Source organism: Gymnodraco acuticeps, unplaced genomic scaffold, assembly GCF_902827175.1.
Source record: "Gymnodraco acuticeps unplaced genomic scaffold, fGymAcu1.1, whole genome shotgun sequence".
Taxonomy (NCBI): domain Eukaryota; kingdom Metazoa; phylum Chordata; class Actinopteri; order Perciformes; family Bathydraconidae; genus Gymnodraco; species Gymnodraco acuticeps.
Window position 1 is genome coordinate 1,155,109 of NW_022990334.1, and position 15,487 is coordinate 1,170,595.

At 40.6% G+C, this 15,487-nt stretch overlaps 2 protein-coding genes across 2 annotated transcripts; one reads left to right on the forward strand and one right to left on the reverse strand.

Moving 5' to 3' along the window:
- The first annotated feature begins 528 nt into the window (after nucleotides 1–528).
- Nucleotides 529–3,894, forward strand: LOC117550695 (piggyBac transposable element-derived protein 3-like). Its single transcript, XM_034223190.1, has 4 exons — nucleotides 529–731; nucleotides 1,237–1,470; nucleotides 1,571–1,711; nucleotides 1,887–3,894. Exons 1-4 carry the CDS (start codon nucleotides 674–676, stop codon nucleotides 3,446–3,448), a joined length of 1,995 nt encoding a protein of 664 aa, XP_034079081.1. The 5' UTR covers nucleotides 529–673; the 3' UTR covers nucleotides 3,449–3,894.
- Nucleotides 3,895–11,752: 7,858 nt separating this feature from the next.
- On the reverse strand, nucleotides 11,753–15,028 carry LOC117550700 (non-histone chromosomal protein HMG-14A-like). The gene is made up of 6 exons (XM_034223194.1): nucleotides 14,855–15,028; nucleotides 13,865–13,897; nucleotides 13,650–13,679; nucleotides 12,959–13,006; nucleotides 12,755–12,874; nucleotides 11,753–12,659 (listed from the first exon to the last, which is right to left on the reverse strand). Exons 1-6 carry the CDS (start codon nucleotides 14,867–14,869, stop codon nucleotides 12,612–12,614), a joined length of 294 nt encoding a protein of 97 aa, XP_034079085.1. The 5' UTR covers nucleotides 14,870–15,028; the 3' UTR covers nucleotides 11,753–12,611.
- Nucleotides 15,029–15,487: the final 459 nt, after the last annotated feature.

The following is a 15,487-nucleotide window of genomic DNA, read 5'->3' on the forward strand; positions in this document are numbered from 1 at the left end:
ATAGGATCCCTATAAAGTATATTAATTACTCGTTATTCTCTACTAATAGTTCATTAAAGACTGTATATAATGACTATTTTGCACATCCCTTTCAAGATTTCAAGATTTTCTAAGGTTTATTGACATATCGTATAGGCCTACACAACTATGGTGTAGTTATGCATTGAATGAAAAACTTGGGTCGCAGGTTCCTCAATAGCGCATTACAAGACATCTATCAATATTTGTGCATACCTCCAGCAATGTTAACTATGTTGAAGCACTTAACTGATATTATACATAATGTATTATACTCTTATAAGATGTATGTAGATATTTCATCTCCGGCCTTGTCAGGTATTGAACAATCAATAAATAAAGAACACAGAATTGTTAAATATAAAACACAGAATTTGTGTGATTATACTAAATGATTTACAAATAAACACCACTGCATATTTACAACTGTTACACATGCTGATGTAACGCAAATGTTCCAACTTGGGATCAATAAAGTATATCTTATCTTACCTCCTAGGGCTTGGCGTACACATGCGTGGACATCACATTTTTGGTCATATGACCACAGTCGTTTAATTCTGCTGAACTGGGGCCTCATGGCCACGTATGTGGGCACTTACACTGCCATCTGGTGGTGTCAGAAGAGTACAACACACTACGGTAAAAATTCAAAATGGCGACAAACTCAAGGGATCATTCAAGTGGCAGCTCCAAATACAAACCTCGACAAGGTAAGAAGTCCTATCATATTTCAAGGCTTTTTCTGATTTAGATATGTATCAAAGCATTGTACGTTTGTCATGACATGCAAATTTGACAAAAAATGTGTAAAAATAACAATTTGGTATGCTGCTAAACATGATGTACATGTATGTGTACATCGGGACTTAGGTTGGTCGAAAATGCTAATATGTTAGTAAAAATGTGCACAAGTAAAATAGCTTATAGCTAACTCTGGTGCAGCTAAAAAGCTGTACATTGTCCCGATGAAATAAATAACAATTAAATAACTAAATACATACATACATACATAAATTAGTTGGGTTGAAAATGTTAATATGCTAGTACAAATGTGCCTTGCTATAGCTAATAGCTAGAGTTGTTTATAGCTAACTCTGGTGCAGTTGAAAAGCTATACATTGTCCCAGTGAAATAAATAACAAAGAAATACATAAATGCATACATATATAAATGACATTGGTTTGTATTTGATTTTTTTCATGTTTTTATTTCCAGAGCGTTTTTCTGTGCAACAAACATTGGAGCTACTTGGGTTAATCGATGGAGACAACTCAGATTTGGAAGACTTGTCTGACAACGATGATCCCATCCTGGATGTCAATTATCAACCCCCACCACAGGAGCAAAGCAGCAGTGAGGATGAGGATGACAGTAGTGATGATGAGGACCCCATTCCTCAGCCCACTGAGCACAGCAGAGGACGTAAACGTCTCCGTGGTGCAAATAATGGTTAGCCAAGACCCAGTGGATATTTGTTTATTTTAGGCAGGGCCTCAGGGCTAGGTGAAGGATAGGAAGCAAAATGTTTATTTACAACACTTGTTGACAGGTTCAGGTTCAGGTTCAGGGACAGGTTCATCCCGCACTCCCAGACGGCGCCGTCAAACTCAGCAGATCGAGGCTGATCGCTCTGATGATTACTCGGAAGAGCCAACACCAGGACCAAGCACTCTGGGACAGCCCAATAAAGGTAATTGTTATTATTTTAGCATGCCTTGAGGGTACATTTTCAAATTTCATATAAATGTCCACTCAGATTCAACTACGTTATGCACCAATAAACCTCAGTGAATTGCTTGCATGGGTAACAATATGTAACTTACTTTGCAATAAGTACTATTTGTATTCTGATTCTGGTTGTGCAGGACGTGGGTTGCGCTGGAGGGCTACTCCATTGACGCCAGACCTTGCCCAGTTTGTGCACGAGGACGACACTGAGCTAGACAGGAATGGCTGGACCCCACTGGACTATTTTGAACAGTACATAGATAGAGATTTGATGAAAATGATTTCAGATTGCTCTAATGCTATGTCACTGTCTAGGAGTGGGGATCCACTCAACACCTCTGTAGATGAGGTTTACCACTTTTTTGGTGCCTGTATTTTGATGTCCTGCATCCGATACCCAACAATCAGGATGTACTGGTCCAAAGCCTTGAGAATCACTGCCATCACTGACAAATTCACGCGCAACAGATTCTTCAGACTGAGGGGATCAATAAAAGTGCTAATTGATGATGATGTGCCAGAAGATCTGAGGAAGAGGGACAAATTCTGGAAGGTGAGGCCTTTTCTGGATCGGATTCTGCAAGGCTGCAAGTCTCAGAATCGACCTGAATGCGCATCCATTGATGAGCAGATGATTCCTTTCACAGGAGCCTGTCCATGCAGACAATATCTGCCAATGAAGCCAAACCCAGTTGGCATCAAGAACTTCGTTTGTGCTACAGCAGATGGCATTGTGCTGGACTTTGATCTGTATCAAGGTAAAGGTGCACTGCTTGAGCAGGTCGAAGAAGAAGAGGTGGGCCTGGGGTTGGGAGGCTTAGTCTTGGCTCGTCTGTGTCAAACTCTGCATCGTGGCACGAAAGTGTATTGTGACCGGTTCTTCACAAGCATCCGATGTGTGGAACAAATGATGAAGAAGGAGATGTACATTACTGGTACAATAATGAAGAACCGACTCGCTGGCGCGAAGGAGAAGCTAGCCTCTGACAAAACCATGAAAAACACAGGAAGAGATACCTCATCAGAACTTTCCACTGAAGACGGAAAGTTGTGTGTAGTGAAGTGGTACGACAACAAACCAGTGTTGATGATGTCTGTTGTTCATGGCACAGAGCCTGAAGACACCTGCCAGCGCTGGGACAAGAAATTGAAAGAATATGTGACTGTCTCGCGACCAAGCATTGTCCGTGAGTACAACCTCAAGATGGGTGGAGTTGATTTGATCGATAGAATGATTAGCTACTATCGCATGAGCGCCCGTACTAAGAAGTGGACGATGCGGATGCTAATGCACTTCACGGATCTGGCTTTAGCCAACAGCTGGCTGCTCTACCGCAAAGACCTCGCAATATGTGCTGCACCAAAGAAGAGCATCATGCAGTTCCTTGAGTTCCGTACGGAAATGGCTATGACCCTCTTGGCCCAGCATCACGGTCAAGGAAGCGATGCAGACCTCTCTGAACAGTCAGAGGAAGAAGACAACTCAAATCAAGGGAAGAAACGTTTTGTGACGGCAGTGCCCCATGTCTCGGTCCGCAGGAGGGCGAATGCCCATCTCCCAGAGATGATCAGCCTGAAGAACGCGGCGCGCTGCAGGGTAGCAGGCTGCACTGGAAGAACCCGAGTGCGTTGTGTGACCTGCAAAGTGTTCTTGTGCTTGCAAGGCGATCGCAACTGTTACACAGCCTTTCACACATAGGTGTGTACATGTTCCTAAAGAAAAGGGCATTCCTATTTATTTTTTTACATGACCAATGCAACATTTCACATAAGCCATACTGTAACTGTCCAAGTTTTTGTGACTGTTTTGTTTTTTCACAATGATGTTCAAAACACATACAACAGTAGCCTATGTGGTATTATTAGATGCAACAGTGACAATGCAAAATGCTTTGAATGTTTTATATTTTGTTACAGGCATATGATGTCTTCCTGCAACTGTTTGTAGCGTTTTAAATGAGCCGTACTGTAGTTGTGACAGTCCAAAAGGAGCAAAAATGCAGTGTTTTCATGTTGTTTTTACTCTCAGATGTTCAAAACATGCAAAATGATGTGTGTATAAGTTATTAATACATGCAAAAGCAGCCAGGAAAAACTGCTGTGTTCAAGGTGGAAATAAAATAGTTTTTCACTCTATTACAAAAAGGTGACTTATGACTTTTTTGGAAATTCAGAACGAGTGTCCACATATGTGGACATCATTTTTCTCTAAAAGTACATCATGTCAAAAGATGATACTTAGTTGTTATACTTATCAGGTTCCAATAAGCCCAAATAGCAAAGAGAAATAAAAAATGCATATAAAAAAACAGCTTGGGTCTTAGGAGGTTAAGCTGATCGATGGCTACTGCCATATTTGCAAAATTTGCCTCTGAACCTTGACAAGTGCATGTTTCAGGCTTATCAATTAATGTAATGTAATGTAATGATATCAATTAACAACAGGGGTCACAAACATAAGACCAGCTGTTAAATAAAGCTCTTCTGACCTTAGCTGGCCCGTTCAAATCCAGTTTTGGACAGTCTGCCGTGGTTCCATCCCATTTCAAGTGCTGTTCGAGGCTCGGCGTAACCCTCGGAGCACACTCTCCAATCACAGAGCTTGAGGACTATCACGGGGTTTGTCAAACAGAGCACATGGTGTAGTCCAAACGATAGCTGGGGATTCTGGGTAGTGTAGTGTCTTCTGCCATCCTTTACTCCGAAAAAATATTTGTTTCTCCGAATCGAAGGGGAAAAATACAAAAGCATTGCACACAATTTAAACCAATCAATGTTGTGTAATTAACAAGGATAATCTGGTGTTTTTTAGTCGATGAGTAGTGCAGATATCACTGTAAAATCAATCAACAGTAAGGGGAATACTTACTTCCGTGTGTACAATTATCCGTTATCCAATGGGAATGGACGCTCACATTGCCTTTAAGGGCAGCCGACACAAACGAATGCCCTGCTTCCATGAGCGTCATTACCAGTAGAAATACATTGCTTTTAAAATCGTGCTGTGCAACACGAAAAAAAGGGGAAAATCATGTTGGTGAACACAAATCAATAGATTAAAAATCGTGTTGGTGAACACGAAATGCCATGAGACTGGGTTGGCACTGTAGATGATGGTTTAGAAGAATACCAAATGTTTTACCTCACACAGCAGCATAGGCCACTTTCTGCATAGTTAAAGCTTAATAAGCTCTGAATAAAGTGAAGGTTATTGTTTTATATTGGCATTCCATCTGGTTGGCATAGAAAATGACATTATTTCCCATGAACTATTGAGCTTTTAGGAAAATGATCAAAGTTTTCTTGGCTTGAGACTTCACATTTTCTGACACTAAGGCCGCTTTTTAAACTTTAGCTTTCCCATTGCTGGAGACGTTGATGTTTACCATGTATGTTCTAGTAATCAAAGATGATATTCCGATGCATCATGGTAAACGTAGGATCCAGTGTCACAGTGCCTGACCCATAACTTAAGATCAGCACATCTCTACATCTGTTGCTTTGATTTTGACTATTCATTTTAAAATCTGTTCTTCTCAAGCCCAAACTCATTGTGGAGTTGCTAAAATAAATTGCTGCAAAAAAACGAAAGCGGTTAACAGAAGGAGAAAAGTAGATTTACTTAACTAGTACTTTACTAAAGTACAACTTTGAGGTTTGGGGGGCTTGTGACGTAGTGGGTTGTCCATAGGTTTTCGGATCAGGGGGGTCACAGGTTCAAACCCCACTGCAGTCAGCATGTCGTTGTGTCCCTGGGCAAGACACTTCACCCCAAATTGCTCCTGTGGTGATTGTCCACAGTATTGAGTATGTAAGTCGCTTTGGATAAAAGCGTCTAAACAAGTAACATGTAATGTAATGAGATACTTTTGTTTAAGTATATGTGACTTCAAAGGGAGACATTCTACTGCATTACATGTATCTGATTGTTGGCATAAGTTGCTTTAAAGACCAAAAAAAAGAAAAATTGACATGAAAAACCTAGCATAAGCCTGTAAACACAATGATTAGTGAAGATTAAACTAGTATTTCCAAACCTTTGGGCCTGCAACCTATGCCTCAGTTTAGCTCTCTGTTTAACATATATATGAGTTGTGAGCAGTTCAACCAAAATTCTATATTTCCTCTTTAAACTTCTCGGATTGCCTCTTGGATCCTTAGCCAAATACTCTAAATAATTTAATATTTATACACATTTGAGTAGAGGAACTGACTTCTTTACCCTATTCATTATCTCACAACACCCAGAAGTATCTTGTGAGGAACGACTAGATTATAAAGTAGTTGCAATCTCAACTACAATAAAAGTCAATTTTCTTAATCTAATACGATACTGATAATAACCAACACAAATTGGCATACCTCCCTAACCGTATTTGTAGAGTATATTTTGCTTTACTAATGTATGATTTAAATGAAGGACTTTCAAGTGTAGGATTTTGTACTTCTCCTTGTGGCAATTTTACTTGTAGGCTATCAGTAAAGTCAATATTTGAGTACATCTTCCACCTCTGAGGTATACACATGGACAATATTAATACCATTTCCTGTCAATATGCCTTGAGCCTTAAGAATTATGATGCTATATGTTTACCCCAAAAATAAGTTTTTATTACAATTCTCTAATCACTCATTCTAGCACATATTACATTGTTTCTTATGAATGAAAGAAACTAGAGTCTGACATCATCAGCCAGGTCAGAGTTTGTCTGTGTGTCTCTGTATGCTTATCTGTGTATATGTGTGCTTGTTTTTATGTGTGTGATCTGTGTGTGGCACTGCTGCTGTTTGCACTGAAGCATGTATTAGCATGGGACCGGTGGAGGAGGGGAGTGTGTGTGTGTGTGTGTGTGTGTGTGTGTGTGTGTGTGTGTGTGTGTGTGTGTGTGTGTGTGTGTGTGTGTGTGTGTGTGTGTGTGTGTGTGTGTGTGTGTGTGTGTGTGTGTGTGTGTGTGTGTGTGTGTGTGTGTGTGTGTGTGTGTGTGTGTGTGTGTGTGTGTGTGTTTCTATCTACACTGATTGACGTCACAGACGCCCACTCATTTCCATCTTGTATGCGTGTGCTGGAGAGAATAGATCCCCATCTGCATCCAGCTCTTCTCCCCCACCCTCTCTCCTCACCTCCCGGTACTTTCTCTTTCTCTCCTTCTCACCCTGCCTCTTCCCATTCACTCGCTCTTGTACATCCCACGTAGGGTGCAGCCAGCCTCGCAGATAAACAAGAATGTCGAACAACACAAACAATTTAAGGCAGCCAGACAGCAACATCCTCCCTCAGAGTGCAGAACCTTGCTACGCAACATCTGGTCACTTCAAGCATCACTGAGGATGGGAGGACATTTCACTTAGGCTTTTAATGTCACACACAACAATGTGTACACTGAAAAAACTGAAACATTGACTTTAATTAAATGTGTTATGTCAACAAATGTCACTTCACTTTATTAGTTTAGTTGAAGCAATAACATTTGGTTGAACCTAATATTTAAAGGAATCATTCTGTAAACTTTCATTGTTATACGGATGATACTCAACTATATTTATCAATCAAGCCTGATGAAATTAATCATCTAAATAAAATTCAAGACTGCCTCAAGGACTTAAAAACATGGATGACCTTACATATTTGATGTTAAACACGACCAAAACTGAAGTTATTGTACTTGGCCCGAAGAATCTACGAAACAAATTATCTAAGGATATACTAACTATGGATGGCATTAATTTGGCCTCCAGTGAGACTGTAAGGAATCTTGGTGTTATATTTGATCAGGATTTATCCTTTAACGCCCACATAAAATCAATTTCAAGGACCGCCTACTTCCATCTACGTAACATTGCAAAAATCAGGCATATCTTGCCTCAAAACGATGCAGAGAAACTAGTCCATGCATTTGTTACTTCAAGGCTGGATTATTGTAACTCCTTATTATCAGGGTGTACCAAGAAGTCAGTCAAGTCGCTTCAGCTGATTCAAAATGCTGCAGCTCGTGTACTAACCAGAGTTAGGAAAAGGGACCACATTACTCCTGTTCTGGCTGTCTTACACTGGCTCCCTATAGAACACAGGATAGAATTTTAAATTCTTCTTCTCGCCTACAAAGCCCTTAATGGGCAGGCGCCATCTTACCTTAAAGATCTCATTATACCCTACTGTCCTATTAGGGCATTGCGTTCCAAGAATGCAGGGTTGTTGGTTGTTCCTAGAGTCTCTAAAAGTACAATGGGAGCCAGAGCCTTTTCTTATCAAGCTCCACATTTGTGGAATCAGCTTCCAGTTTGTGTTCGGGCGGCAGACACCCTATCCGTTTTTAAGAGTGCGCTTAAGACCTTCCTTTTTGATAAAGCTTATAGTTAGGGCTGATTAGATTCAGCCCCTAGTTTTGCTGATATAGGCTTAGTTTGTCGGGGGACATCTTACTTCTTCCTTCTCTCTGTCTATACCTGTGTACTCTCATGTTCCGATTAACCCAGCTTCCCCACATTTCTTTCTTTTTGGTGTCTATATACCCCGGGATCCGGAGACATGGATGATCCTGCGGTCCTGTGTCCTGGATCGCGAGCCCTGGATCTTGAGTCGTGGCTGTGGTCCTGGATCATAGGTCATGGATGGATATCCTCGTGGATTCATCTTCCTATTATACACACATGCATTTCCAAACATTTGGTCTACCTATGTTGCAAATGTATTATCTTTTCAATTTACACACGGCATCTATTGCACGTCTGTCCGTCCTGGGAGAGAGATCCCTCCTTTGTTGCTCTCCCTGAGGTTTCTCCCATTTTTCCCTTTAAACTGTGGGTTCTCTCCAGAAGTTTTTCCTTGTACGATGTGAGGGTCTAAGGACAGAGGGTGTCGTATTGTCATACTGATATTCTGTACACACTGTGTAGACCACTGAGACAAATGTAACATTTGTGATATTGGGCTATATAAATAAACATTGATTGATTGATTAAACGTAATATAAATGCTTTCAACTAACCGTATACAGTTATGTGCAATCTGTTGACATGATACATTTAATTAAAGTCAACATTTCAGTGTTTTCAGTGGATCAGTTGGCAACTTGTGTAAGCATGTGCAAAAGTGTGACATCCTTCTTTTTGAAAACAAATGCTCAGTCGCACACTGGTATCCCTGGTGACGACAGGACATCATTTAAATCACCTCGTGAAAGGTCATCTTTTTACGCAGAGAATCCCCCACCACCATCCCTCTCTCCATGCCACACACCACCACTGACACTAACACACAGCAGCTCACACACCACCGCTGCGTGCCGGAGTAATGTGGACGCTGGTTTGGGAACGGATGACTGCGGGGAGGAGACAGGGGGGATGGAAGTGCGTGGGATGACATAATAGGAGATGCGCATGTTTAAAAAGAGAAAATGTGCTATTTTAGTCATATATCATAACCCATCTGAGAGTCAGAGAGGACAGAATGAGAGTGCACTCATCCCTTTGTGATTACCAGAAAGTCAAAAGTGACTGGCAGATGGTCAGACAGACAGACAGACAAAAATATATACTGATATTGAAATAATTAGCTCTATCATGTGTCTGCCTCTCAGTATCAAAGCCGTTAACGAGTCACAGGGCTGATCACAGGAGACAGCATGAATGGTCGGATCAATGAGAGGAGGAATATCAGAGATGAGGGAAGGTGGCGCGGAGAAGAAAGAGTCTTGGATCCAAAAACTATCTATCTGATCAATAATATATTTCCATTGATCAACAGATAAGGATGCTGAAATCACAGCTTGAGATTTTTCTTTGTATAAAATACAGGTAAAATAAACAGATAGTACTGACAGAGGATTAAAGTAGGTAAATGTAGATAAAAAAGGACATTGATTTTGTTGTTGTTGAAAGCCTGAAGGTATCATTTTGAAGTTTGTTTTCATAATAAAACCTATGATCTGTCTCCTATCATCTGAATACACACAGCCTGTTCACTTTGCTGCCCCCTGGCAAAAGAAAAACAGTACGCACTGCTTTTTAGCAAACTTCATTTAAATAGTTTGAACAAGATTACAATACTACATACACAACATAACACATAATACACAAATCAGAAACACAATTCATAAATCACATACATAAATACAAAGGAACAGGGCTGTTAAAGTTCAGAGGGCCAAAGGTCCAGTAGCCTATCAATTAAGGTATGAATTAGTCAAATTACAGACTAAGCACGTGCCATGGCAGTGTCTGGTTTTTATCGAAGCTTCTCCTTCTACTGAGGTACACAAGAACATTTCTTATTATCACTGTTTATTATGGTCTTGTTAATGACTTTAGTACATATAATCTTCCCATACCACCCAATACAAAGCTGCTTCTCCCCCCAAAAAATTGTTTTCTGCCTGTTTATTCGTTTACTTTTTAGCATGACTGTATTTGGTACAATTATACCGTGCCAAATTACCACTGTATCATTATTTAGCTGTAATATGCTGTGGGGAAAGTAGTAACACTTTTTATCAGTTCATAAAATGTAATCTAATATGCAATAGCTCCTCTGTGTTTAGAGTAGATTGTAAGGCAAGGCTGCCATCTAGCGTCGGTGCGGTGCTATAACGCTCCGCATACACAACCAAAAATATATCGACAAAATGGAGCCCGCCGCTCGGCCATGACAATGCAGGTCAGAGGGGCTGATACTGCTGCACAGATATAGCGGAAGAAAAACAAAATTGCGACATATTCTGTGGAAAATGTCAGCCGTGATTCATAGATAACAGAACACTTACAAGTGCTCGTTTTTAACAAAAAGGCCTGCTCCTTTGGGTTTGATATGCAGCTAAATGGTAATGTTTTACTATCAATATAGAAGGGATTGCAAAACGTTTGAACCTTAAATTAAAAAAATATGTTCCCTTGCATATTTGAGCATAAATGAAATGAATTTGTGGCAAAGAAAACATGCATTAACATCTACATTCAACTGTCAATGCTTGAGGACACAAACAAAGCTTAGAAAAATAAATAAAAAGTAGACCTATTCATCAGACAGACACTTTCTCATGTCTGCTTCTGCCTGCCAGGCTTCTAACACATGCTAATGCACGCAGCTTTGTGAACAAAATATGGAGCTCTCTTTAAGTGAAGCTGCTGAATAGATTGGTGATATTTTGTGTGAGGTGAATGTGGTTCACAGCAGCACTCATGTTTGAGTTCATGTAGAGTTAAAGGAGAATGTGTAGTGCCTAAAGGGGAATTAAGTGGAAAGATAGTGTCCTTCAGTGGGTGTAGGCCTCCGCACTTCAACTTCCTCTCACATAAAAGGAACAGGCTTGAGTTGAGGCCTTATTACTTGATTTTTTTTCAATGATTCATTGCAAAGGTGAATCATTCTTTTAGGGTGGAGAAAGGGGAAGCTAAGTGTCCCAGGAGTATGCGTAGTACTTATTAGAATAGTGTCCCAACCTGACTTTTTCCTGACCTGCCTTCTTCATGGATCTGTAGCAACATATTTGTGGGATCAATCCTGGTTGTTTGAATCCTCAGCTAAACCTACAGCGAGTTTGGAGGATCAACAACTTCCATTGTTGAATTAGACAATGCTAAATGCCACGTTTAAGAATCTGTATCCTGCAGCAGCTGTGTCAAAGCAAGGTGGTCTACAGTTACATTGCAGTACAAGCATGTTTCATTTAGTCAGGTCACAGCTGCCGTCTGAATCCTGTTTTATGTTTTAAAGGTCTAATTTAAATTTCTGCATGCAGATTAACACCAACAAGCTCTTACATGTGGTTAATAATGGAGTGCATTAAAATAGAACTAGAAGTTTTAAAGCTACAATGTAGCATTATAATTTAATTTTAAGATGATACATTTACTTACAAATCACAGGAGTTTAAATAAGAGCCTGAAGAGGACTTCAAAGGGTTACAAAGAAACCTTTTTTACTTTTTGTATGGTCTATATTGTGTTGATTTTGAAACAAACTTCAATCGATTTGAATCTTTTGAAGAAAGAAACTCAAGACACATGATATCGAGGAAAATTCCCAGGACTCGTTTTTATTAAGAGAATTTCAGAACATAAGAGAGGGACCAGACACCTGCATTTTGTCAGAGAGGGTTTCCAAATTCGATCGTTTAAAAAAACCAGAGTGTTTTAGAAAAGCTGACATGACAGCGTGGATGGAGCAGGAGCTGTTTCCGCACGCAGTGTCGTCTAGGAGACAGGTCGGAGGCCATCACTGTTCCCGGAATGTTTCACATGTTCGTCTTCCTCTTTCTTATGGACAACACGCTTCAACACGCTTTTTTTTTTAAAACACAATTTCAATGAAAAAAAAACAACAACAAAAAAGAAAACAGACAGAAGCAAAAGGGAACTCACTGCACATTAGAGGTCTAGAAGAATCACCCACTTTAACATGGCTGAACTGTTAATAAAACATGGATAAAAGGTTGAACTGTAGAGGGAGGAAGGTCTAATCTGTGGCGAAGAGGGAGGGTGAGGAGAGATCGGGAGAGGGAGGAGAAACACAGGAATACACAACTCACGACATAGCCAATCCGGCAGGGACGCACTTTCTACACCAAACAAGCCTTCAACAATCATGAAATGCCATTTAAAAAAGATTTTAGTGTGTTCATCTTGCTTGCAGACACATGATATGACCACTGCAAATCTGCAAGGCGCTCCATAATCAGCTTTGCTTTTTGTGCTAAAAATCTGTACGGATACTTATAAAATCATTGATAAAAATATTCCTCTGTTAACAATACGCCTTGGAGGGAAACCGTGTGAGAGACTTGGGGAGGGGGCTGGCTGGCTGGGGGGATTCAGGGGATGGGAGAGGGGGGGGGACTTTTAGAGGAGGAGAAGTTTGGGCAGTGGTGCTACTCGGACTTGGCCTCCTCCTTGGCCTCCTCAGGAGCTGCCTCCTCCTGTAAGACAGAACAAGTTTAAAACTTTGAGCTATTTCAAATCGTTACTGTTAGTGTCAGTATAAACTAACGGATGTTTTTCTGAGTCCTCGTACCTCGTTGGTCTTGGCGTCTCCGTTCTCAGAGTGGTTTTCCTCGTTTGCCTCGGCCTCTGCGTTCTCCTTCGCCTTCTTGGTCTTCTTGTCCTCTTTCTTATCGTTCACAGCTTTTTCTTTCTGCAGGGGCAACACAAGACACCTGGTTAGCAGGCAGTTTTTTTATATACATGTTAATTCCGGATCAAGGCTAGCATCTTTTACCTTTGCTGCCTTCTTAACCTTTGGTTCCACCTTGGGAGCGTTCGGTCTCTGTGATGGAGAAGAAAGGAAAAGGGATCAAGTAAAGGCTACACATTCTTTGCAAAATAATATTTTTTAAGATACTACAAGACTTAGGCTACCATGACACTTAACTTTTTGGGGGATGAATAGGAATATAGGCTTAAATATTCCCTTTAAATGTTTAAACTGTTTTTACATTAATATGACTGATCCTCTGCGCTTATTAGGGAACTTATGCAATGTCAAGTTCCTAAAGGTAATTAGTCTGAGATTATACACAATATTGGTGTTTAGTATGTACTCTAACAGCCCTGTAAGTTTTACTACCAAAATAACTTTCCAAATGATGTTTAATTTGTATAATAAAGCATTATTTTAGCTCTAAGGGACTCCTGATCACTTTATTTCTACCTCATTAACGACTTACATACTCATGACTAATTATTTGGCTTAATTATGTAAAAATCGCATGTTTTTTTATTTTGGTATGGGTAGGAATCAAAATTGTGCACATTATGAAAAGAAAGCCATTGCTTTAGCTGTTTTTGATTCTTTTAGGGCAAAATATAAATGTTTTACTCATTTTGAGCATTTCCCCTGAATACCATGTTTTTTAACTGAATTTGTTCATGTAAATTAGTTAGTTGACTTTGTATGAGTGCCTTCTTACCGCTGATAGCCGAGCTGATCTCCTCTGAGGCTGAAACAGAACAAAGACTATTATTATGGATCGTTTATTGTGACTTTGACTGTATTCAGGAAACACACATTTAAATGCAATACTAGTGCTTTATTCCTGATAATGCCCCCCCAATTACCAAATAACAATACAAATTCAATTTTAATCACATGTATGAGGTTTTACTTAGGTGCACCCCTTCTTACCTCATCCCTCTCGCCTCCGTCTGTTACCGTTGCCTGAAAAACACAAATACAACAGGTTAAAATCAAATACAAATTAAATAGCATTATTATGGCAACAAATGGTGTTTAAACTAACAATAAACAGTTGTTAAAGACTTTAGGCACATATTGCCGATAATTACAGAGCTGCCGAAAAAACTTGTTGGTTTCATGAGAAAACAAAATTTTATGTGAAATATAGGTCATTTTAAAGGCTTACAGCCCATAAATGTGGAGGTAATGCATAATTTCAGTATTCTGCTATGAGAGCTCAGACATGTGGGTCTCTTGAGCCATATTTTGAGGGCCCAGGCCCTGTTTCTCCCTCTCTCTCCCCCATATCTTTCTCTCATTCAATGCATGAAGCTCAGATTTGAAAGGAGGCGCGGGAGTCTTTGAGAAGGGGGAGGGACCTGCTCGCGGCTCACGCGCGCCCCCTCGCGACAGAGCCACGTCATTGCAGCCATTTGGGACCATGAACAAAGAGAGAAAATATACAATTTTATCGAAACGCGACGGCGAGTGTTTGTTTTTGCGACCAAAATGCAAAGTAAAGGCACTAAAGCATTTTCTGGTGCCACTTTTCGCCGGTTTGGTGGCGAATTGGCGATAAGTGAAGCGTTTGTTCTCGGTAGATCGGCGACGAAGGTGGACAAGAGCTGCAAAGCATGGCTGCTGCTTGTGCTTTAACTGCATGGAGACCGAAAGAGACTTCTGACTCCCCAAAGGACAGCGGTTCTAACGAGAATACGCGTTTTAAAGGCCGGGTCCGAGCGGGAAAATATTCATTCTAACGCATAAAAAATGTACATTATATCTAGAAAATAGGCAAAAATTACCAGCGAGCAAAAACGGATATACATTACGTTATAATTAAGTAATGTCTCAGAGGGCTGTCTTCATAATCGTTTGCAATGCCTTCAAAGCTGATATACCCCTCAAACTATTTATTATTATTTTCAGAATACGTACCTTTCTCTTGGGCATGTTGATCTCTTGGAGGTTTTCTTACAAATACAACTAAAAACTGTTTTTCTCAGTGGGTTCAGTGCATGTGAAGACGAGTGTCTCCCTTATGCTCGGCAGTGTAGTAAACACACTGGAAAAGAGAGGCGAGTGGTTGAATGGGGGGAGGGGTGCGGCTAAGGGCATGATTGATAGGCTCTCAGCCAATCAAGTGACGCCATTCGGGGCTGCAGAACACTTGGAATTTTGGAGCCGGCGATGTTCTGAGGTCTGCGCGAATGGCTTCTTGCAGGGAGAGAAGGGAGGAAGCCTGCAAGAATGAAAGGACATATTGCCACCATACAAGTGTGTTCAATTACAGTAAGAAAAGAGGCCTGGCAGAGAACCTGTCCGCCCCGCCATACAGGCCCCCTCGGCAGGCAACATGCCCCAGTGTAAGCCATTCATCCCCGCTGGCTTATCTTAAAACTACCCCTCACATCTGCTGCGGTCAGCGAGGAGAAAATTCACCTCAAATTCACTTGGTGTTTGAGTCCAATATGGCGCTCACTCCTCTTCGACACATTTTTTTTTGTTTGTCAGTCGGCTTTCCTAAATTCGTTTCAGAGAAAAGCCTCGCGACGTCTGCCCGTGACGCCT